This window comes from Ranitomeya imitator, chromosome 4 (genome assembly GCF_032444005.1).
Source record: "Ranitomeya imitator isolate aRanImi1 chromosome 4, aRanImi1.pri, whole genome shotgun sequence".
NCBI classification, from domain to species: Eukaryota; Metazoa; Chordata; class Amphibia; order Anura; family Dendrobatidae; genus Ranitomeya; species Ranitomeya imitator.
This window is the reverse complement of record NC_091285.1, coordinates 279176107-279201622: the sequence shown is the minus strand read 5'-3', so window position 1 is coordinate 279201622 and position 25516 is coordinate 279176107. Positions and strand designations below refer to the sequence as shown.

At 47.0% G+C, this 25516-nt stretch overlaps 1 protein-coding gene across 2 annotated transcripts in view; it reads right to left on the bottom strand.

Moving 5' to 3' along the window:
* The window catches only part of TBK1 (TANK binding kinase 1), a 114981-nt gene that overhangs the window by 41503 nt on the left and 47962 nt on the right, over positions 1-25516 (bottom strand). For both annotated transcript variants that reach the window (XM_069764669.1, XM_069764670.1), the window contains exons 13-16: positions 21527-21593; positions 19629-19750; positions 18973-19049; positions 229-268 (exon numbers count right to left, since the gene is read on the bottom strand). In XM_069764669.1, coding sequence (XP_069620770.1) covers positions 229-268; positions 18973-19049; positions 19629-19750; positions 21527-21593 — 306 coding nt within the window. The remainder of the gene's footprint in view (positions 1-228; positions 269-18972; positions 19050-19628; positions 19751-21526; positions 21594-25516) is intronic.

Sequence of the window (25516 nt, the reverse complement as noted above, 5' to 3'; positions counted from 1 at the left end):
AATGTGTACTGCTAGTTCTCCCATTTTTTTTACATCAAGATAAAGCAATTCTCCATGGTGGCACGGCATCCTGTGAGTTCTCTTGGTAAATGATATTGTTCTAATTTTACAGTGTTCAATATAGAAAGTAAAGTACAAATCTCAGTGAAGAGCAAGCTTCTGGCTACAATGACAAAAATCAGAGGCTGCTCAACGTCAATGATTGCAATCTAAGGTCTTAGGACTTACTTATCAAACTTGTGTATTTGTTCCTCGTTGTATGAAAGTCCTACAAAAAAAAAAAAAAAAAAAATTTCAGAAACCTTGCAATTTTCACACTTGGTGTTCAGTATAGAGCAGGGGTGTCAAACTGCATTCCTCGAGGGCTGCAGCCAGGTCATCTTTTCAGGATTTCCTTGTACTGCACAGGTGATAAGTTAATCACCTACACACCTAATGATTGCAGCACCTTGTGCAAAGCTAAGGAAATCTTGAAAACACGCATGGTTTGCGGCCCTCGAGGAATGCAGTTTGACACCCCTGGTATAGAAAACTTTTCAGCATTCATATAAATCAGACATTAATACAATGAAAGCCAACATCTCTGTATAAAGTACATAATACAGAATCCATCAGTCACAATACCGGATGGTCACAGATCTCCTCCTCCCACTCAATGACCTTTGCCCTAATCAGAGCATTATAACTAAATACTTCAATACAACTTAGTAGGGTCTAAATCAGTCTAGTGTTGTTTATGTTCATGTGGCTGCTGAAAAATGCAGGAAGTCAAGTATTAGGCCTAGTACTCAGTGCAATGAAATATGGAAAAATGTAAAAAAAAAAAAAAACCCCATCAAAAACTGATGCATAATTTATCTAGTTTTTATGCGGTCTCCCAGTTTTATGACAATTGCTTGAAGATGTACAAACTAAGCACTTAAATTGTTAATGGGCTGAAAACAGAACGAATGTCTACACTTTTCCCAGACAAAAGCTTTTGGAGGCACCTGGCATTTCACTTTCGGTGGCTTGTACGGGTGGGATAATTTTCATCATATGATCTTTGATCAGATAATTCCGCTTGCACTAGTATAATAGTACCGTGCCTGTTTTATTTATTTATTTATTATTATTCATAATTTCCAAAAATATGTTTTCGGGGGGGGGGGGGGGGGGAGGGGGCGTGTCCTGGCCATGATGGAGGAAGGCTGCTAATCCCTGAGCTCCTGCTTCCCCGGCCGAATAAAGCCTTGCAACAGCCCAGAAACTGACTTTACCGGAGCCTATGGCTGCTAAACGGAAGTCTGCACGCCCCACCACCCCTTCTGGACCCCCTGTGGAGTTCCCTGGGAGTATATCTCGCTTTTTAAGAAGCTCTGGGAAGGGGCCTTGGAGCTGCACTGATCCTAAGATGGCTGATCCCTCCCCCAAGCCCTGCAGCACTACACATGAGGCAAAAAACAAACAGAGAGAGAAGGAGACACCACAGGCCTGCACAGAGGTTTCCAGAGTGTCTCACCAGACTGTTTACTCAGGAGAGGCCCCCCTGCAGGGGGTCTCAGATGAAGGTACTGGAGGGGAGAGGGAGGATGGTGGGGGCTCGGATCATGAGACTGTACAAACAGAGGGAGAAGCTGTGAAGTCCTGGTCACAGAGAGCTGAGCTCTACCCCTCCCAAACTGAGTGGCCTGTGCTGCAGGAGTTTCAGCTGCCTCCTAGCCTGTCACCTCAGCCACTTACACCTAACAAAGGGGATGCTTCAACAACTCTCTATTCAGAAACCGGGCTGTGGAGCAGGTTATCTCCCCCCTCTACTAAACCACCCCACAGAAGCCACAGAGGGTGAGCGACGAGTGGAGCTGACCATCAGTGGAGGCCCCAGTGGTTCCCCTATTCTACCAAATATGCGGCCACAAGATAGCCCTGACCCAGACTTGTGGGAAGCTTTTAAGGCCCGTATTAGCAACGTTCCAACTAAAGAGGAACTTGAGGGCTTTATCTCCAGGGTGGAGAACTCCTTTAAAGCTGAAACAATGGCCCTGAGAGGGGATGTCTCAGCTCTGGCGGGCAGAGTCACACTTACTGACACTACTGTGGAAAATCTCTCCAGCAAGATCCTAGCCCTTGAGGATAAACTGTCAGCCCAGATGTCCACCTTTGAGAGCTTTCTAGACCATATGGAGGACTTGAAGAATCGGGAGAGAAGGCAAAATCTGAGAGTGAGGGGTCTACCGGAATCAGTCCAAGCCAGTGACCTAACTGCGACTCTTCAAGCTTTGTTCAATTCCGTTAGGAATACTGCCCCAGAGTTGGGTATTGAATTTGACAGAGCTCATAGGTCGCTGGGTCCTCCCCCTGAGGATGGAGGTCTGCCTAGAGACGTGATTTGTCGTTTTCATAGGTACCATGTGAAGGAAGAAATCCTCAACTGTTCCAGAAAGACACAGGAGATCCGATTCCAAGATTACCAATTACAGTTCCTTTCGGATCTGTCACGGAGACCCCTCCAAAAGAGGAGAGCTCTGCGACCTCTACTTAACCTCCTTCGCCAGAGCCAGATCCCCTATTCTTGGGGATATCCGTTCCGCCTTCAGGTTCGGCGGGGAACCCAGATGGTTTCCTTATCTCACCCCAGGGAGCATCGTTCATTTCTCTCCCTTCTGAACCTCGAGGATCCGGGCCTACAATTCCCTGACTGGCCTTATCCCGTTGGTCAGGATATGGGCCCTATGCCACAGCGCCGAAAGAGGGCGCGTCGCAACCGTGGAAGAGGCCGCACTAGATCTCGTGGTAGAGGACAGAACTGTAATGATGTATCTGAAGACGGCTGATATGCAAGCGTCCAGTATTTTTGGTTCAGTCGGTTGTGGACCCTTAGGTCTTTTGTCTAGCTTTAGGCAGTAATGGCCGTGTTGATATATGCTTTGCACTTTTCCCTTGATCATTTTCCCTTCCCTTTCCACTATTCCATTCTCTTCCTTCCCCCGCCTCTCCTCTCCTTTGATCACCCCTTCCCCCCTTTCCTTTTTTCTTCGCCCTTTCCCTTCCCCTCTGGTGGTTCGGTTGTACTGGGTAATTTTGTGTATTTTCTTTGTCTCAGGGAAGTTCGCCGGGGAACATAAGTGTGTTATACAGATATATTGTTTATCGAATCCGTCGGTATACGATTTATTTTGTTATATATTGTTTTGACTTTCTTCCTTTCTTCAGTGGAAAGGACACGACCCGTTAAGGGGTTATACGGTTGGTCCAAACCGTGATATTCGTGAAACGACTATACCCCATATCTTAAGTAAGAGTTTTTAATTTTCAGTTCCCCCAGGGGTACAATTTACTGCTACATTCCTTTTTTCTTCTATATTTGCCTACTCTTTTTCTTTTCTTTTTCTTCTAATTTGCTGCGTCTGGTTTTCTGCTCTCATCTCTCAGGTGGCAGGATAACCCCTTTTTGGGGCCTAACGGTTGGGTACTCGACGTTCTATTGAAAAATGGGTTCCTTACAATTTGGTTCCCTAAATGTACGGGGATTCAATACTCCCCAAAAACAAAGTCACGTACTTTCAGATATGCACAAGCTAGGGGTTCAGATACTTTTTCTTCAAGAAACTCATTTTAGAACTGACCGGATACCAGTTTTCGGGGGAAGACTTTATGATAGATGGTCCCATAGTTCCAACCCCGATTCGAGGACAAAAGGTGTCTCAATAGCCTTTTGTAAGAATTTAAATATCACATTGATAGACACGGTCATAGATGAAGGGGGACGCTATATTTTTATGAAAGTTAAAGTTGCTGAACGGATCCTGACCCTAGTTAACTGGTATCTCCCGAACCGGGAACAGCCTAAGGTCTGCAAGTCTCTATTGTTGAAACTGTCTTCATTTGCGGAGGGCCAGGTTGTGATAGGTGGAGATTTTAACTTTGTCTTTGATCCCAAACTAGATACCTCCTCTGGTCGGAGGGCGGTCCCATCGAGAAAGGTGAGAGCCCTACAAAAATTCTTACTTAAACTACATCCGATAGATGTCTGGAGAATCCTCAATCCTAGAGGTAAGGATTATACTTTCTATTCTACTCCACATAACTCCTACAGCAGAATTGACCTTTTTCTGGTCAGCAGGGGAGTCTTATCTTGGAGGCCTGATGCCAAAATTGGTAATATGGTTCAGTCGGATTATTGCCCTATTTTTCTATCCTTGGAGATACCCGGGCTGGCTATGAAAAAATTCTCATGGAAATTGAATGGCAACCTTTTACGAGACACCACCTGTTTGAGTGATTTGAAATCTGACATTGCAGCGTTTGCCCATACTCATGCGACAGATCCCACACCTCAGGCAATTAAATGGGAAGCATTGAAGTGCGTCATGAGAGGCACCTTAATCAAACATGGGGCTAGAATCAAAAAACTCCAGACTGAGGAAATAGACGCTTTGCTGTCACAAATTCAGACCCTGGAAAGCAGGCATAAGAATTCGAGGTCCTCTGAGACTCTGGTCGAGCTTACTACAAAAAGGCTTGAACTTAAAGGCCTGCTGGATAGATGGTTTATGGGTGACAAGGAAAGAACTAAAGGGTTTTTCTACAAAAGAGCTAATGTTTGTGGGCGCCCTCTAGCACGACTGCTTCATCCCAGATCGGGTCCCACCCTTATCTCATCACTCAAAAATAATAAGGGCCAACTGGTCCATAGTAATGAGGAGATCCTAGAGGTCTTTCAAAAGTTCTATAAATCCCTATACAACATTAGGGGCAGGTTCGCTGATTTGGATCCCACCACGTTGAAAAATAAAATTAAATCTAAATTAAATCTAAAGGGCAGCACGGTGGCGCAGTGGTTAGCACTACAGCCTTGCAGCGCTGGGGTCCTGGGTTCTAATCCCACCCAGGACAACATCTGCAAAGAGTTTGTATGTTCTCTCCGTGTTTGCGTGGGTTTCCTCCGGGCACTCCGGTTTCCTCCCACATTCCAAAGACATACTGGTAGGAATTCTAGATTGTGAGCCCAATCAGGGACAGTGATGATAATGTGTGCAAACTGTAAAGCGCTGCGGAATATGTTAGCGCTATATAAAAATAAAGATTATTATTATTATATTATTATTATATGAATAGGATCAAGGTCCCGTCCCTTCTTGAGGCGGATCTGGCGGTCCTGGAAAAGGACGTAACCCCTGAGGAGCTGGCAGAAGCTGTTAAATCCACGTCCACCTCTAAATGTCCTGGGCCGGATGGGTTCACTCCCTTATTCTATAAATCCCTTCTATCTGACTTGCTTCCCCAAATGGTCCTCACCTTTAATGCGATTTCTGAGGAGAATAGTTTTACCCCCCAGTCCCTAGAGGCTCATATTTCTGTTCTGCCAAAGCCTAATAAAGATCCCCTGCTGGCCGGGAGTTATAGGCCAATCTCCCTGATCAACGTCGATGTAAAATTATTTGCTAAGGTATTGGCTGACAGATTGTCGGGACTTCTCCCATCTATTATTGACCTTGATCAGGTGGGCTTTGTCAGAGGCCGGGAGGCGCGGGACAGCATTATCAGGTCTCTTCTCCTTATTGAGAGGTCCAAGATGCAAAAGTCCCCTCTTTGTCTTCTGTCGATTGACGCGGAAAAGGCCTTTGATAGAGTCCATTGGGATTTTTTACGGGAGACCCTGACCCATATTGGCTTACAATCCAATTTCCTGGGGAAAATTATGTCATTATATTCAAAACCCTCAGCTCGTGTTAGAGTCAATGGATCTTTGTCCGATCGGTTTTATATCCAGAACGGTACTAGACAAGGCTGCCCGTTGTCGCCCCTTTTATATGTTTTAGTTATTGAGCATTTGGCTAAGGCTATCCGAGTTAATGACAGTATCTCAGGGATTCAGGTTGGAAACTCTAACCATAAAACGGCCCTATTTGCCGACGACATCCTCCTCTTCGTCTCTAACCCAGTCGTCTCTTTTCCAGTGCTTATGAAGGAGTTCGAATCCTTCGGGGATTTAAGTAACTTCAAGATTAATTACTCCAAAACTGAGGTCCTAAACATTTCTCCATCTTCTTCCGTGGTGGCTTCCTTGAAACGGACCTTCCCCTTCAGATGGCAACAGGATCAGATTTCATATCTCGGGGTGAACCTCACCTCGGATCCTCTTCAATTATTTTCTTTGAACCATCAGGTCATTTTGAACAGGGTGGGATCCCTTCTGGAGTCTTACGGCCTATTGAGGCTGTCGTGGCTCGGTAGGATTCAGGTGGTTAAGATGGATATCCTGCCGAGATTTCTTTATATCTTTCAGGCTATTCCCATTTGGCCACATAAATCGTTTTTTATTAAAATATAGTTCTTGATTTTCCGTTTTATCTGGAAGGGGAAAACACCGAGAGTGAGTTACAAGGTTTTATCTAGGCCATGCCAGTTTGGTGGGGTTGGTCTACCCAACCTCCGAAACTATTGCAGGGCGGCCATATTAGTTCGCCTCTTGGACTGGAAATATAAAATTAAATTTAAAAAATGGGTAGAGTTGGAACAAGAATGGTCCGATTTGCCTCTTCATTATCTTCAGTGGATCCCAAAGCAATATGCTCTTCAACGGGGGAGATTTTCCTTCCTAGCCTCAGAGGCTATGAGGGCATGGCACTGCAGTGGTGTGAAGGGGTCCGCTCCTGCTGGGGCCAGCCTTCTTACACCTATTTTTTGCAACCCGGCATTTCCTCCGGGCATTCACAGGAAAGCCTTCATGGGATGGAAATACGAGGATGACATACGGGTTGGTGATATCTTTCAGCGTGGCGAGATTCCCACCTTCTGTTCCCTCCAAACCCAATCTCCCTCCACTAAACTTCTATGGTGGGAGTACTTGCAGGTCCGGTCCTTCCTGGCCTCTTTGAATTTGCCAAGGGGTTCGAACTGTAGACTCTCTCCCTTGGAACTGTTGTTTGCCGGTGGGGACGCCCCGAGCAGGGGAATCTCTTCCCTCTACTCAATTTTTTCAACACCTGACTCTGACGCAAGGCTCTATTTCCAGTCTGCTTGGGAGAAGGATTTAGGGCGAATTCTGTCGGATGAGGAATGGGAGCGATGTTTCCTGATGAACCATAAACTCCCGAGTTCCAGTGAGGCCTCGGAGAAGGGGTGTAAACTGCAATATAGGTGGTAACTCACTCCTGACAGGTTACACAAATTTTCTCCCACAATTTCAAACTGCTGTTGGAGGTGTGGAAATGGCATTGGCTCCCTTTTGCATATCTGGTGGGACTGCCCCTTGATTAGAACATTCTGGGACCAAGTGTTCAGAAATTATGGTTTGATCACAGGCAAGCACATCACCGGTACTCCGGAGATGGCATTGCTCTCCATGATTCCCGGTTCGGTGAGATCCCAAAAAAAGGACATCCTCAAATTTTGTCTAGCGGCTGCTAGAACGGTGATCCCCCGCCGATGGCGAGACCCGGTCCCCCCCGATATTGTGGAGTGGTTTTCAGAATTTGAAACCATCTTTAGGATGGAGGAAATTGATGCAGACCTTTCACAGACAAGGGTCTCCTTTTTAGGTATCTGGACTGAATGGATTCTATTTAAAGATTCTGCTCGTTTCCCTGACATGTTTACCTGAATACACCTGTCTATTCTACAGTCGATTACTATGCTACTCTTCCTTTCTTTTCGTGTTCTCATTTTATATTTCTTTTCTTGAGCCCCACCTACTCGAGCTCCCCCCTCTATTTCCTCTTCTTTCAATCTCCCCCCTGGGTGAGCTGTTCACCTTCCACCAGCTCAGTGTGATAACAGGATTTTTGGTTGCTTACCGTAAAATCTGTTTCTTGAAGCCTCCATTGGGGGACACAGGAACCATGGGGTGTATGCTGCTGCCACTAGGAGGCTGACACTATGCAAATAAAAAAGTTAGCTCCTCCTCTGCAGTGTACACCCCACCGACTGGCATTATACTCTTCAGTTAGTGAGAAAGCAGTAGGAGATAATGAAACAAGGTTGAAAAACCATAACCACAAACTTGAGAACTGTAACGTGAGAACAGTCATAGAACAGATAACAGAAAACATTGGGAGAGAGCTGTGTCCCCCAATGGAGGCTTCAAGAAACAGATTTTACGGTAAGCAACCAAAAATCCTGTTTTCTTTATCGCCTCTCATTGGGGGACACAGGAACCATGGGACGTCCCAAAGCAGTCCCAAGGGTGGGAAAAACAGACTTCCATCAGGTCAGAGGACTCACCACTGCCGCCTGCAGGATCCTTCTGCCTACGCTGGCGTCCGCCGATGCGTAGGTATGGACCTTGTAAAATTTGGCGAACGTGTGGATGGAAGACCAAGTTGCCGCTTTGCAAAGCTGTAGGGCGGAAGCCCTGTGGTGCACCGCCCAGGAGGCGCCGACTGCCCGGGTAGAGTGAGCCTTAATCCCAGGAGGGGGCACTCTGTTCTTGACCCGGTAAGCCTCCAAAATTGCCATTCTGATCCATCGAGCAATAGTCGCTTTAGAAGCCGGCTGGCCTCTGCGCGTGCCATCAGGAATGACGAAAAAAGAATCCGTCTTCCGGAAAGAGGATGTTCTATCCAGATAAATCCTCACTGCCCTGACGAGGTCTAGCTTGTTCAACTCCACATAACTCCTACAGCAGAATTGACCTTTTTCTGGTCAGCAGGGGAGTCTTATCTTGGAGGCCTGATGCCAAAATTGGTAATATGGTTCCGTCGGATTATTGCCCTATTTTTCTATCCTTGGAGATACCCGGGCTGGCTATGAAAAAATTCTCGTGGAAATTGAATGGCAACCTTTAACGAGACACCACCTGTTTGAGTGATTTGAAATCTGACATTGCAGCGTTTGCCCATACTCATGCGACAGATCCCACACCTCAGGCAATTAAATGGGAAGCATTGAAGTGCGTCATGAGAGGCACCTTAATCAAACATGGGGCTAGAATCAAAAAACTCCAGACTGAGGAAATAGACGCTTTGCTGTCACAAATTCAGACCCTGGAAAGCAGGCATAAGAATTCGAGGTCCTCTGAGACTCTGGTCGAGCTTACTACAAAAAGGCTTGAACTTAAAGGCCTGCTGGATAGATGGTTTATGGGTGACAAGGAAAGAACTAAAGGGTTTTTCTACAAAAGAGCTAATGTTTGTGGGCGCCCTCTAGCACGACTGCTTCATCCCAGATCGGGTCCCACCCTTATCTCATCACTCAAAAATAATAAGGGCCAACTGGTCCATAGTAATGAGGAGATCCTAGAGGTCTTTCAAAAGTTCTATAAATCCCTATACAACATTAGGGGCAGGTTCGCTGATTTGGATCCCACCACGTTGAAAAATAAAATTAAATCTAAATTAAATCTAAAGGGCAGCACGGTGGCGCAGTGGTTAGCACTACAGCCTTGCAGAACTGGGGTCCTGGGTTCTAATCCCACCCAGGACAACATCTGCAAAGAGTTTGTATGTTCTCTCCGTGTTTGCGTGGGTTTCCTCCGGGCACTCCGGTTTCCTCCCACATTCCAAAGACAAACTGGTAGGAATTCTAGATTGTGAGCCCAATCAGGGACAGTGATGATAATGTGTGCAAACTGTAAAGCGCTGCGGAATATGTTAGCGCTATATAAAAATAAAGATTATTATTATTATATTATTATTATATGAATAGGATCAAGGTCCCGTCCCTTCTTGAGGCGGATTTGGCGGTCCTGGAAAAGGACGTAACCCCTGAGGAGCTGGCAGAAGCTGTTAAATCCACGTCCACCTCTAAATGTCCTGGGCCGGATGGGTTCACTCCCTTATTCTATAAATCCCTTCTATCTGACTTGCTTCCCCAAATGGTCCTCACCTTTAATGCGATTTCTGAGGAGAATAGTTTTACCCCCCAGTCCCTAGAGGCTCATATTTCTGTTCTGCCAAAGCCTAATAAAGATCCCCTGCTGGCCGGGAGTTATAGGCCAATCTCCCTGATCAACGTCGATGTAAAATTATTTGCTAAGGTATTGGCTGACAGATTGTCGGGACTTCTCCCATCTATTATTGACCTTGATCGGGTGGGCTTTGTCAGAGGCCGGGAGGCGCGGGACAGCATTATCAGGTCTCTTCTCCTTATTGAGAGGTCCAAGATGCAAAAGTCCCCTCTTTGTCTTCTGTCGATTGACGCGGAAAAGGCCTTTGATAGAGTCCATTGGGATTTTTTACGGGAGACCCTGACCCATATTGGCTTACAATCCAATTTCCTGGGGAAAATTATGTCATTATATTCAAAACCCTCAGCTCGTGTTAGAGTCAATGGATCTTTGTCCGATCGGTTTTATATCCAGAACGGTACTAGACAAGGCTGCCCGTTGTCGCCCCTTTTATATGTTTTAGTTATTGAGCATTTGGCTAAGGCTATCCGAGTTAATGACAGTATCTCAGGGATTCAGGTTGGAAACTCTAACCATAAAACGGCCCTATTTGCCGACGACATCCTCCTCTTCGTCTCTAACACAGTCGTCTCTTTTCCAGTGCTTATGAAGGAGTTCGAATCCTTCGGGGATTTAAGTAACTTCAAGATTAATTACTCCAAAACTGAGGTCCTAAACATTTCTCCATCTTCTTCCGTGGTGGCTTCCTTGAAGCGGACCTTCCCCTTCAGATGGCAACAGGATCAGATTTCATATCTCGGGGTGAACCTCACCTCGGATCCTCTTCAATTATTTTCTTTGAACCATCAGGTCATTTTGAACAGGGTGGGATCCCTTCTGGAGTCTTACGGCCTATTGAGGCTGTCGTGGCTCGGTAGGATTCAGGTGGTTAAGATGGATATCCTGCCGAGATTTCTTTATATCTTTCAGGCTATTCCCATTTGGCCACATAAATCGTTTTTTATTAAAATATAGTTCTTGATTTTCCGTTTTATCTGGAAGGGGAAAACACCGAGAGTGAGTTACAAGGTTCTATCTAGGCCATGCCAGTTTGGTGGGGTTGGTCTACCCAACCTCCGAAACTATTGCAGGGCGGCCATATTAGTTCGCCTCTTGGACTGGAAATATAAAATTAAATTTAAAAAATGGGTAGAGTTGGAACAAGAATGGTCCGATTTGCCTCTTCATTATCTTCAGTGGATCCCAAAGCAATATGCTCTTCAACGGGGGAGATTTTCCTTCCTAGCCTCAGAGGCTATGAGGGCATGGCACTGCAGTGGTGTGAAGGGGTCCGCTCCTGCTGGGGCCAGCCTTCTTACACCTATTTTTTGCAACCCGGCATTTCCTCCGGGCATTCACAGGAAAGCCTTCATGGGATGGAAATACGAGGATGACATACGGGTTGGTGATATCTTTCAGCGTGGCGAGATTCCCACCTTCTGTTCCCTCCAAACCCAATCTCCCTCCACTAAACTTCTATGGTGGGAGTACTTGCAGGTCCGGTCCTTCCTGGCCTCTTTGAATTTGCCAAGGGGTTCGAACTGTAGACTCTCTCCCTTGGAACTGTTGTTTGCCGGTGGGGACGCCCCGAGCAGGGGAATCTCTTCCCTCTACTCAATTTTTTCAACACCTGACTCTGACGCAAGGCTCTATTTCCAGTCTGCTTGGGAGAAGGATTTAGGGCGAATTCTGTCGGATGAGGAATGGGAGCGATGTTTCCTGATGAACCATAAACTCCCGAGTTCCAGTGAGGCCTCGGAGAAGGGGTGTAAACTGCAATATAGGTGGTAACTCACTCCTGACAGGTTACACAAATTTTCTCCCACAATTTCAAACTGCTGTTGGAGGTGTGGAAATGGCATTGGCTCCCTTTTGCATATCTGGTGGGACTGCCCCTTGATTAGAACATTCTGGGACCAAGTGTTCAGAAATTATGGTTTGATCACAGGCAAGCACATCACCGGTACTCCGGAGATGGCATTGCTCTCCATGATTCCCGGTTCGGTGAGATCCCAAAAAAAGGACATCCTCAAATTTTGTCTAGCGGCTGCTAGAACGGTGATCCCCCGCCGATGGCGAGACCCGGTCCCCCCCGATATTGTGGAGTGGTTTTCAGAATTTGAAACCATCTTTAGGATGGAGGAAATTGATGCAGACCTTTCACAGACAAGGGTCTCCTTTTTAGGTATCTGGACTGAATGGATTCTATTTAAAGATTCTGCTCGTTTCCCTGACATGTTTACCTGAATACACCTGTCTATTCTACAGTCGATTACTATGCTACTCTTCCTTTCTTTTCGTGTTCTCATTTTATATTTCTTTTCTTGAGCCCCACCTACTCGAGCTCCCCCCTCTATTTCCTCTTCTTTCAATCTCCCCCCTGGGTGAGCTGTTCACCTTCCACCAGCTCAGTGTGATAACAGGATTTTTGGTTGCTTACCGTAAAATCTGTTTCTTGAAGCCTCCATTGGGGGACACAGGAACCATGGGGTGTATGCTGCTGCCACTAGGAGGCTGACACTATGCAAATAAAAAAGTTAGCTCCTCCTCTGCAGTGTACACCCCACCGACTGGCATTATACTCTTCAGTTAGTGAGAAAGCAGTAGGAGATAATGAAACAAGGTTGAAAAACCATAACCACAAACTTGAGAACTGTAACGTGAGAACAGTCATAGAACAGATAACAGAAAACATTGGGAGAGAGCTGTGTCCCCCAATGGAGGCTTCAAGAAACAGATTTTACGGTAAGCAACCAAAAATCCTGTTTTCTTTATCGCCTCTCATTGGGGGACACAGGAACCATGGGACGTCCCAAAGCAGTCCCAAGGGTGGGAAAAACAGACTTCCATCAGGTCAGAGGACTCACCACTGCCGCCTGCAGGATCCTTCTGCCTACGCTGGCGTCCGCCGATGCGTAGGTATGGACCTTGTAAAATTTGGCGAACGTGTGGATGGAAGACCAAGTTGCCGCTTTGCAAAGCTGTAGGGCGGAAGCCCTGTGGTGCACCGCCCAGGAGGCGCCGACTGCCCGGGTAGAGTGAGCCTTAATCCCAGGAGGGGGCACTCTGTTCTTGACCCGGTAAGCCTCCAAAATTGCCATTCTGATCCATCGAGCAATAGTCGCTTTAGAAGCCGGCTGGCCTCTGCGCGTGCCATCAGGAATGACGAAAAAAGAATCCGTCTTCCGGAAAGAGGATGTTCTATCCAGATAAATCCTCACTGCCCTGACGAGGTCTAGCTTGTTCAACGATCGCTCCAGAGGATGAGTCGGAGCTGGACAAAAGGAAGGTAGAACGATGTCCTCGTTGAGGTGGAAACCACCTTAGGAAGAAAAGAAGGTGGGGGTCGGAAGACCACCTTGTCCTGGTGAATGACCAAAAATGGAGGGCGGCAAGACAGTGCCGCCAGCTCAGAAACGCGGCGAATGGACGTGATGGCCACAAGAAAGGCCACCTTCCAAGATAAAACTGATAGAGGAATCTCCCTAAGAGGTTCAAAGGGAGAAACCTTCAAAACGTCCAGTACCAGGTTTAGGTCCCATGCCTCCACAGGGGCCCTGTACGGCGGGACGGCGTGGGCTACCCCCTGAAAGAAGGTCTTAACCTGTGGCCGAGAGGCCAAGGTCTTCTGAAAGAGGATGGAAAGCGCAGAGACCTGACCCTTCAGGGAGCTAAGAGCCAGGCCCGAATCCAGTCCTGCCTGAAGGAAGGCCAAAAGAGAAGGCAGGGAAAAAACCATAGGCGGAACGCGGTTGGACTCGCACCAACGGAAGTAAGCCTTCCAGGTGCGGTAGTAGATCCTGGAAGACGAAGGCTTCCGAGCCTGAATCATGGTGTGAATCACCCGGTCCGAAAGGCCGGACGCTCTTAGAACCGCGGTCTCAACAGCCACGCCGTTAAACGGAGCGACCGAGAATTCGGGTGGCAGATCGGACCCTGGGACAGCAGATCGGGCCTGTCTGGAAGGCGCCAGGGAGAGTCCGTGAGAAGGTTGACGAGCTCCGCGAACCAAGCTCTCCTGGGCCAATCCGGGGCGATCAGGATGACCGGCACCCCTTCCGCTTTGATCTTCTTCAAAAGCTTGGGAAGTAATGGAAGGGGTGGGAACAGGTAGGGCAGCTCGAACTGTGACCAAGGAATGGCCAGAGCATCGACGCCCACTGCGAGAGGATCGCGGGACCTGGAGACGAACTGCGGAACGCCGTGAGATCCACATCCGGAGTCCCCCATCGAAGACAAATCTGATGGAAGACCTCCGGATGCAAGGACCATTCCCCTGCCGCGAGGCCCTCACGGCTGAGGAAGTCGGCGGCCCAGTTGTCCACGCCGGGGATATGCACCGCGGATATCACCGGAACCGTTGCCTCTGCCCAAAGGAGGATCATGGATACCTCGGCAAGGGCCAAGGAGCTCCGGGTCCCCCCCTGATGGTTGACATATGCCACAGCCGTGGCGTTGTCCGTCTGGATCCGGACTGGAAGGCCCCTGAGGATCCTTTCCCAGTGGCGGAGGGACAGAAAGATGGCCCGAATCTCGAGGACATTGATTGGCAGAGTTGATTCCTGCGACGACCAACGGCCCTGAACCGTCAGGTGGCGAAAAACCGCACCCCAGCCGATCAGGCTGGCGTCCGTTGTCACCACCTGCCAGTGAACTGGAAGGAAGGACCTGCCCTGGGAAATGAGAGGTGACGTCAGCCACCAGTCGAGGGACCACTTGACCCGAGAAGAGAGTCTGATCGGCCGATCCAGGGAGAAGACAGACCTGTCCCACTGAGACAGAATGGCTTGCTGAAGGGGTCGCGAATGGAATTGGGCGAAGGGAATCGCTTCCAATGTAGCTACCATTTTCCCCAGAACCTTCATGGCCGAACGGAGGGAGGCCGAGGACCCTGGAGCAAGCGTATGTCCCGACAAAGAGAGGATCTCTTGTCTTTGGGAAGGAAGACTCTGCTCTGACGAGTGTCGAGAAGCATGCCCAGAAAGATGATGCGCTGAGAAGGAATAAGGCAGGACTTCTTCCGGTTGACCAGCCACCCGAAACGGGCTAAGGTATCGAGAACAATGGACTGGCTTTCGTGGGCCTGAGCAAAGGACGGAGCCTTGATGAGGATGTCGTCGAGATATGGAAAAAGGACCAAGCCTCTGACTCTCAAGATGGCCATCAGTGCCGCCATGATCTTCGTGAACACCCTTGGCGCGGTTGCGAGACCGAACGGCAGGGCGACGAACTGAAAATGATCTCGTTGCATTGCGAAGCGCAGGAAACGGTGATGTCCGGGAAATATCGGGACATGTAGGTAGGCGTCCTGGATATCTATAGAGCATAGAAATTCCTGAGCCTCCATGGAAGCAATTACTGAACGAAGGGATTCCATCCTGAAGTGTCTCAGGCGAACTCTCCTGTTCAGCAATTTGAGGTCCAGAATGGGGCGAACCTTGCCGTCTTTTTTCGGTACCACAAAAAGATTCGAGTAGAAACCCGTGAAGCGTTCTTTTTCTGGGACGGGAACGATTACTCCGGATTTGAGCAGAGAAGCGATGGCTGAGAAGAAGCCCGGAACTAGAGCGGGATCTCTTGGAGGACGGGATTGGAAGAAACGATCCCTGGGTCGGGAGGCGAACTCTATCTTGTATCCCGAGGATACAACTTCCCTGACCTATGCGTCCTCTACTGCGGAAATCCAGACGTCCCTGAAAAGGAGAAGACGGCCGCCCAAACTGGAAGTTGGGCTGGAGTCTTGCTGAGAGTCATGCCGAGGTGGATCTTCCAGTCCTGGGCCTGGAGGATCTACCCTGGGGGAAGCGAGGACGCCAGGACGGAGTGGGCCTAAAGGACACCGCCTTCCTCTCTTGACGTGCCTGTGGCCTCTGTTGCTGCTGGGAAAAGGAGTTTGACGCAGCGAAGCGACGAAAAGGCCGAAAAGAACGAAACTGTCGTCTAGGAGGAGGGCGACGAGGCTTAGCCTGGGGGAGAAGAGAGCTTGTACCCCCGGTGGCGTCCTTAATTATTTGGTCCAGCTGGGAACCAAAGAGACGAGAGCCTAGGAAGGGCAGACTAGTGAGGGACTTTTTGGAGGACAAGTCCGCCTGCCAGGCCTTGAGCCAAACGGTCCGACGGATGGCAACGGCATTGCTGGAAGCTTGAGCCGCACAAGACGCGACATCCAGGGAGGCGGAAACCAGGTATTCCCCAGCGTGGGAAATCTGGTTGGCAAGCTCCGCTAATTGCGCGGGAGGCGCCCCGTCCAGGATACCTCGCCGAAGATCCTTGGCCCATTTTGAGATGGATTTTGAAGTCCAAGTGGAAGCAAAGGCTGGACATAGCGCCGCTGAAGCCGCTTCAAAAGCAGATTTCGCGAAGGATTCTATAACTCTATCGTTAGAATCCTTCAGAGATGCTCCGCCGGACAAAGGAAGCACCGTGTTGGTGGACAGCCTGGACACTGGTGGATCCACCGAGGGAGAGACCGTCCAATTGGCGGTAAGGTCTGGAGAAAAAGGATATAGCACACCCAGGCGTTTTCCCCTCTGAAAACGCCTAGTGGGGTTCTCTCTCTCTCTGGACAAGATTTCCTCGAACTCAGGATGAGGAGCGAAAAATTTAGAAGGTGGTTTGGCCCGTCTAAACGAAACCGCCTGATCTGCGGGTTCCGTAGAGGGATCCTTGATGCCACAGGTTTGGTTTATTGCCCCAATGAGGTTCTGGACTGTCTCACTCATGGTGGCAATTTGGTTAGAATCCAGCTCCGAAATGTCCTCCGAGGGCGCATCAGATAATGCCTCGCCTGACTCAGGGGAGGAGGATCGGTGGGACACCAACCGCGGGGGAGGGCCGAGCGGCGAGATGGAACGAGAAGAGGACTCAGACCGACGTTCCTGTCTGGACCTTTTGTGGCTTATCAAGGAGGGCTCAGGCGGCGGTTCCTGCGACCCGCTGGCTATGGCCGGGGTTTGCAAGGGTAACCGATCCAGCGCGGACACCAGGGTTTGAGATACCCGTGTTAAATCAGCCACCGATTGTGACAGAGAGGCGGCCCAGCCTGGGATGGGGGGATCACTCTCGGGCGGAACAGCTGGGGGATCCTGGGCGGTGGGAATAATCGGGTTGCTGCAGGACTGACACAGCGGGGAGGACTGACCTGAGGGAAGTTTGCTGTTACAGGACGAACATGCAAAGTACGTGACTAAGGCGGTAGATGAAGAAGAAGTAGGGGGGCGAGAGCGGCCCCCTTTAGAGGTAGACATTTTGAGCCCTGAAGATGCCAGTGGGTTAGGGGACAGTGGGCAGAGGGGGGTGTCAGACTGCAGTGCAGCTACTCACGGACCCGGTCCTGGAAGATGTCCCACTGTCGATGGAGTGCCCTGAGGAGCAGTATTCAGCGCAGATAGAGCTGTGTCCACAGCAGATGTGCGGGTGCGCTTGCGAGAGCTGGTGCTGCTGCCGGTACAAAGTGGTGTGCACACCAGACAAGTGTACCAGGAGGAAGGGGGCGGAGCCAGACGCAGGGGCGCCGGTAGGCAGGGCACAGTAAGTCGGGCGGGAAAAAGCCCGCCCGCAGAACCGGAAGAGAGGGAACCGAAAACCGGAAGTAGGCCCCGACCAAAGCCGGGGCCTAAATTAGGGGCCGGCGGCCGAGGAAAGGAGCCGCGGCGCCGGAATGGAGCGCCCTAAGAGAGCTAGCGGCGCGGTCGCCTACCAGGCTGCACCGCTGAGGGACGCCCAGAGAAGGACCTCCTGCGGCGCCAGAGCAGAGCGCCGCAGGGAGAAGCGGCGCGACAGCCTGCAAGGCTGCCGCGCTGAGAATGGTGCCCCATGAAGAGCCGCAGCACAGAGGGGTGCGCCGCACCTCCTGCGGCGCCTGGAACGTATGGCAGCCCAACGTGCAGGCATGCAGAAGAACGGTGCATCCTGTAAGGGCCCCGCGCCGGAAAGAAGGCAGAGGGCCCCCGTATCAGAATAGGGAGAAGAGGTGCAGAAGAAAGCGCACCTACGGATGTCGCAGCGCGACACAAACAATCCCGGCCGCGTCCTGTATGGACGCAGATGATGACAGGTATGAAAGGAGGCTGGGAGCCCCTAACAAGGTCCCCCCCCCTATAAAAGATGTGGGATGGGAATGGGAGAAATACTCACCTAAAACATCCCACGCCGATACTAACCTGACAGGAAGGGTATGAGACGTCCAGGGAGCTGATGGACGTCCTCGTCTCCTCCAAACCGACAGGCTCTGGTGGGCGAGTGGGTGGGGGACGGAGCCAGGACCGGACTTCTAAGCCCGCTTGTGTGCTAGGATCTTGGTCCTGGAGAGGGATCTATGAGGATACGGGGTGGCAGTACACGCTGTACTCATAGTCCGCTTGTGGGACTACAGGTGTGACTGCTCACCCTGTATCCCTCCGGAAAAACCTGAAAAGAAACGACGCACATTGAGGTAGATAAGGGTCTAATGAAAGACCCGTGCCCACCTCCTACTGACACTAAGCTAAACTGAAGAGTATAATGCCAGTCGGTGGGGTGTACACTGCAGAGCAGGAGCTAACTTTTTTATTTGCATAGTGTCAGCCTCCTAGTGGCAGCAGCATACACCCCATGGTTCCTGTGTCCCCCAATGAGAGGCGATAAAGAAAGGTCTATACCATGATTTATCAGTTACTTTTATAATGATACTATTTGCGTGTATGTCTCGCTCTAGGGGACATGGGCGAACTGATTTTAGGTATGCTTTATTTTATTCACGGTAAGGAAAGTCCTCGCCTGTTGCGGGGGAAAGGAGTTATTGCTTATATGTTAAAGATACTGTAGTCATTCTAGAGGGTTTACTCCCTCTAATTTTTTTTTATTCTTTCACTCTTTTATGTAAGATTTATGCAAGGTTTGTGAACGAGTGTTTTTTGTGTTACTCTTCTCGAATTGTATATTATAAGAAAAAGTACTTTGATCATTGACGTAGTTTTCAAGTACTGTTTTTCTTGTAAAATTCTCTTCTCTTTAATAAAAATATATTTAACCACAAAAATATGTTTTCATAAGACAGAAAAGCAAACAGGGAAAAAACTTTCGAAGAAAAGAAAGGCAATCAACATGAAGAAAAGCGGACTCACTACGTTGTGCTTTATCCTTCTTGAACTGACAGCTGATTTCTGTTATCAAGCTGAGTAATACTTGCATCTTCTCCACACTACCAGAAACAAAATTAAAATAAATTACTGGTTGACGCGTATCCAGTTTGTAGACAATTAAATCATATTCATAAGATGTTCATCCATCTTAATCCTTTTGTGTTCCTTTAAAAAAATAAAAACCAGCAGCAGTGCTAAAGGGATTCTTTCAAGTTCTTAAGTAGGTAAAATTACAAAATCCTCGTAAAAGCAAGTATGGTAACTTTAATATTTACCTATTAAAAATTCTCTCCAATCTGAAGAATGAAGAGATTACCTAGCACACTAGCAGGCTCATGCTTAGAGATTACTCCCGACATTTTAAAGCTGGCTGCATCCGAGCAGCATCACTGCCTCTGCGCTTCTCCCATTCTGCAAAGCTGCCTTTACTAGCAATTTGGGAGACTGCTCAGTTCGGACCAGTGGCGTGGTCATGCCATTAGCACTGGTCTGAATTGTCAATCTTCAGGAGTGCACCCACCACACAACCCCTACTGAGATGCTGGAGGCAGGGGACTGGAGTGCTCCTGAAGAATGAAGTGGTGAACATCCTTTTAAATGTAAGAAAATGTTTTACTAATAGCGCCTTACGTACTTACTTCCTATCACTGGGGTGTGTGCCTTCGACGTTGATCCAGGAGTCAGTTAGACTACCCCCAGGTGACAGTTCAATCTTAATTTCTCGCAGTGATGTTTCTAAATTTTGCTGAGAACTAGAAAGCTGGGAAAAATAGAATTAAGCTTGGCATTAAAGTACAATAACAAATGTACAAACATACTAAAGAAGCAGAAAAATCTGCAAAAGCCATTTGCAAAGGATATTTTACTTAAAGGGAACCTGTCACCAGAAAAAAAAACAAAAAAAAAAAAACTGCAGGTTGATAGCTTAACTAACTTGCCCAGCGCCTGCACTTAGCTGATCATTGTAGAGAGAAAATTTACTTTCTCCCTGGCAGCGTTCTGTTTCTGGCTGTCAGTCAGGGCCGGGGGCTCGGTTACAGCAGCCGCATACTCATTGCGGTGACTGAACCAGCACCAGCACTGCCCCTTGTGACTGAAATCAGAACGCTGCTGGAGAGAACAAAGTCCATTTTATCCCAGCAGCGTTCGGCTATGGGCAGGAGCTGGGCAGGTTAATAACGATATTAACCTGCAGATTATCATGACATCTGCACATTAATACTGCTTTTTTTCTGGTGAAAGGTTCTTTAAAAGGACCCCGTCATGTAAAAGAACCCTATTAACCAGCAGAAATGGAGTTAATCTACAGGTTAATAGCATTCTGACACCACGCCCCCAGTACTGACTGACAGCAGGATCAGCATTATGGTCGGCTGTCAGTCAGTGCCATGGTTACAGGCGCTGCTCTCTGTGAACCGAGCGATGACTGAAATCATGCCAGCGGCACTCCTATGACTGAATACTGAACGCTACCAGGAGGAATAAAGTTCATTGGCTCTCAGTGCGGATGCAGGGCAACTTCTGAAAGCTATTAACCCGCATATCTGAGGGTTAATAGCATTATGTTACATGGCAGGTTACCTTTAAAGGGAATCTGTCACCCCATTTCTTGCCTATAAGCTGGGGCCACCGCCATCAGGGGCTTATATACAGCATTCTGTAATGCTGTAGATAAGCCCCCATGTAACCTGAAAGATAAGAAAAACAGGTTAGATTATACTCACCCAGGGGCGGTCCTGCTGTGGTCTGGTCCGATGGGAGTCACGGTCCGGGTCCAGATGTCCTCTTCCTTGCTTCCTGGTCTGAGAAGCCCAGCGCCTGTGCACTGCAGTACTTTGCTCTGCCCTCAACAGGGCAGACAAAGTACACCTGCGCCGGAGCTGTGACAGGAAGCAAGGAAGAGAACGTCATCGCATGAAGATGGGAGGCGGCGGACCCGGACTGTGACGCCCATCGGACCGGACCGCACCGGGACCACCCCAGGTGAGTATAATCTAACCTCTTTTTCTTATCTTTCAGGTTACATTGGGGGGTATCTACAGCATTACAGAATGCTGTAGATAAGCCCCTGATGCCGGTGGCTCCAGCTTATAGGCGAAAAATGGGGTGACAGATTCTCTTAATATTACTGGACATACCATGAAAACATCAGTCACGGTATGCTAGTCCCAATAATAAAACACACTTCTAAATTATTCTCAGTAAAAGTATCTTGTATTTTTACAGCTATAAAGGAATACAATTAATTTTAGTTTTTTTATTTTATTTTCCAGTTTACTTTGTGGGAAAAGAGAGGAGTCATTCAAAAGTGCAACATGTTCCGCAAAAATCAAGCCCTCATATTTCTATGTGGACAGAAAAATGAGTTATAGCGCATGAAGGAGTTAAAAACTCATGAAATGTTTATAATTGTGCTTTAGGAACCATAGAAAAATCTGACAAAGATCTAAAAACACTGAAGCACCAAACTTTGGGAAAACTAAAATGTGTCCCTAAACGTTTGGTCAGAAGAGTACTGGTGATGGGATCTACTCACCCGCAGCAGTTTGGAATGTATTTCATATATTTCTGACTCCACACTCATCTGCATCACATGCTCGTACCTGCAATTACACGAGATACTACTGAATGGGAAAAGAGATTACACTTGTTGTCCAAAGTTGAAGAAATTGGTACTAAGGAGATTCCTGAGAAATATTTTAGTTACATTACTTAACCAGTTCCATCACTGCAGGGCCACTTTTCATTAGGGTGTGAAAAGTCAGCGCTTATTCACCCTAGGATTATAATCCCAGGGTGATTGATGTCGAGCAGTAAACAATTCCCCCTGCTTCCAAAGATGTAGCAGAGAAAATTAAATGCTGCCAGTGTTTGCAGTGCTCTATTAACTATTTACTTGCCGTGGTCAAAGGGACTGCAGCATGTATAGAATGTGACACTGGAAGATCTCTCCCTCTTGTCACTCCATCTGCTCCCCGCACTGCAATCGCGGGAAGATGATTGTTTCTATGTCAGCTGGAGGACTAAACTTTAAATCTCCTCTGGACCAGTCTATTAGGCAGCCTGTGAATCTAGCACTCACAGGTTGGAAAATGCTCTGCATTACATGTGTATTGCTAAAGTGATAAAGAGATCAAATGTTCACGTCCTCTTCTGGGACTAATAGATAATGTAAAAAAAAAAATGTTTTTGAATGTTGAAAAATAGATGAAAAAAAATACAATTTTTCAGAATTAAGAGTCATTTATTATATTAAAACAAACAAAAAAGATAATATCTGACCAGTACAATAAAAATAGATCAATATGTATCCTGCATGGTGAAAAAATATAAAAAATACAGTAATATTACCATTTTTGTTCATTCCAATTCCATTACATAAAATGAAACAAAAAATGATTACAAAGACGCATGCACCCCGAAATGGTACCAATAAAAACTTCAGCTTGTTACATAAAAAAATAGAACTTTATACTTGGTGCTGGAATAGCACTCCCTAATATGTCCTTATATTATTTATAAAAGTCAGCTTAAAAATTTGGGGCCATGAGGAGAATATAATTTTACCTCTATACAAGTCACTAGTTCGACCACACTTAGAATACTGTGCACAGTTCTGGTCTCCGGTGTATAAGAAAGACATAGCTGAACTGGAGCGGGTGCAGAGAAGAGCGACCAAGGTTATTAGAGGACTGGGGGGTCTGCAATACCAAGATAGGTTATTACACTTGGGGCTATTTAGTTTGGAAAAACGAAGACTAAGGGGTGATCTCATTTTAATGTATAAATATATGAGGGGACAGTACAAAGACCTTTCTGATGATCTTTTTAATCATAGACCTGAAACAGGGACAAGGGGGCATCCTCTGCGGTTGGAGGAAAAAAGGTTTAAGCATAATAACAGACACGGATTCTTTACTGTAAGAGCAGTGAGACTATGGAACTCTCTGCCGTGTGATGTTGTAATGAGTGATTCATTGCTTAAATTTAAGAGGGGACTGGATACCTTTCTGGAAAAGTATAATGTTACAGGGTATATACACTAGATTCCTTGATAGGGCGTTGATCCAGGGAACTAGTCTGATTGCCGTATGTGGAGTCGGGAAGGAATTTTTTTCCCCAATGTGGAGCTTACTCTTTGCACATGGGTTTTTTTTGCCTTCCTCTGGATCAACATGTTAGGGCATGTTAGGTTAGGCTATGGGTTGAACTAGATGGACATATAGTCTTCCTTCAACCTTAATAACTATGTAACTATGTAACTATGGGGTCAGGCCGATATGACTAAACCTCCTGAAAGCTACTTGAGGCACTTTCTGAACTCTTATGGCCTATAATAGGAAATTAAGATTGTCCAAGCAGCAACAAACTACTGTACTTCCCATTCATAAACTGGCAAGAAGAGTATGGATGGAAGCTTAAAAAAGGATATAATTACAGGGATATTCCCTTGGAGACCCCACTGTGGTATAAATTTGGACTACACCATTTTGAAATAATCCAGAATTTTGAACTGTGGGGGAAAAGAGGGATATATTAACAATTAAAGTGATCAAGTCAGCAGGATTGTGCACAGTAACCTACACACAGTGTCAGGTCGGCGCCGTTATACTGATTACAATGATACCTGGGTGATGAAATCCGTCTTGTGGTTGTTGTTTAATCTTTATTTTCAGTTTTGAATTCATGTGGTGCTCTGATTAGGTATTCATCAGTATGGCTTCTGACAGGTCTCTGATCCCTCACTGACCTGCCCTCTAGTTTACATAACGAATGTGAATTACATGTACATGCTGAAAAAAAAAAAAATTCTGAAGGCAGGCGCCAGCCGTGGCACCTGAGGAGCAGCTTAGTCACATGTGTATTGTGCATATAATTATGGTTGAGTTTATCCTGATATTTAAAAAAAAATCAATTTGAAAATGGTGCCTGTGCAGTAGCAGCTATCAATGTATATAGAAGGGAACCGATAGCTGCTACTGTACAGGCGCCGGCGATGCCATCTTGGAGGAGGAATTTTTTCTTCTACCAAGATGGTGCCGCCAGAGCCTGCGCAGTAGCAGCTATCGTTCCCTTCTATATACATTGATAGCTGCTACTGCACAGGCACCATTTTCAAATGTTTTTTTTTTTTTTTGTTTTTTTTTAAATATCAGGATAACCTACACCATAATAATTATATGCCATTACACATTCGATTAGGCTGCAGCACAGGTGCCACAGCTGGTGCCTGCCAGCAGAAGGGGTTTTTCTTAATTTAGAATGTATATATAATATTCATTATGTAAACTAGGGGGCAGGTCAGTAAGGGATCAGTGACCTGTCAGCAGTCTGCATTATGAATACCTGATCAGAGCACATGGAGACCCCTACAGGCCACCCCGGAGCACGAGCATATCATTAACTGAAAATAAAGATTAAACAACAACCACAAGACGGATTTAATCATTCAAGGTATCATTTTAATCAGTATAACGGCACCAACCTAACATTATCTGTAGGTTACTGTGCACAATCCTGCTGACAGCTTCTTTGCACAATTACAATCCATAATTCCCATTTTTATAAACATCTACAGATACGTCACGCATTTCATTCACAGTTTTCTGGTACTGTAGAAAGGTGTTTTTTCTTCTTTTCTTGTCAAATCTCAAAGTCCAGATGGATTGATTTCTAGACTACAGGTGCTTCTCACAAAATTAGAATATCAAAAAGTTAATTTAATTCAGTTTTTCAATACAAAAAGTGAAACCCATATATTATATAGAGTCATTACAGAGTGAGTGATCTATTTCAAGTGTTTATTTCTGTTAATGTTGATGCTTATGGCTTACAGCCAATGAAAACCCAAAAGTCAAATCAGTAAATTAGAAAAATTAACAAAACAAACCTGCAAAGACTTCCTAAGCATTTAAAAAGGTCCCTTAGTCTGTTTCAATAGGCTCCACAATCATGGGGAAAACTGCTGACTTGACAGATGTCCAGAAGGCAGTCATTGACACACTCCAAAAGGAAAGTAAATGTAGCATTTAATTTAGAAATCAAGGTCCCAGAGTCTGGAGGAACAGTGGAGAGGTACACAATCCAAGCTGCTTGAGGTCTAGTGTGAAGTTTCCACAATCATTGATGGTTTGGGGAGCCATGTCATCTGCCGATGTTGGTCCACTGTGTTTTATCAAGATCAAAGTCAGCACAGCCATCTACCAGGAAATTTTAGAGCACTTCATGCTTCCCTCTCCTGACAAGTTTATTGGAGATGGACATTTCATTCTCCAGCAGGACTTGGCACCTGTCCGCACTGCCAAAAGTACCAATTCCTGGTTTAAAAACAACAGTATCACTGTGCTTGATTGGCCAGCAAACTTGCCTGACCTTAACCTCATAGAGAATCTATGGGGTATTGTCAAGAGGAAGATGAGAGACACCAGACCCAACAATGCAGACGAGCTGAAGGCTGCTATCACAGCAACCTGGGCTTCCATAACACCTCAGCAGGTCCACAGGCTGATCGCCTCCATGCCATGCT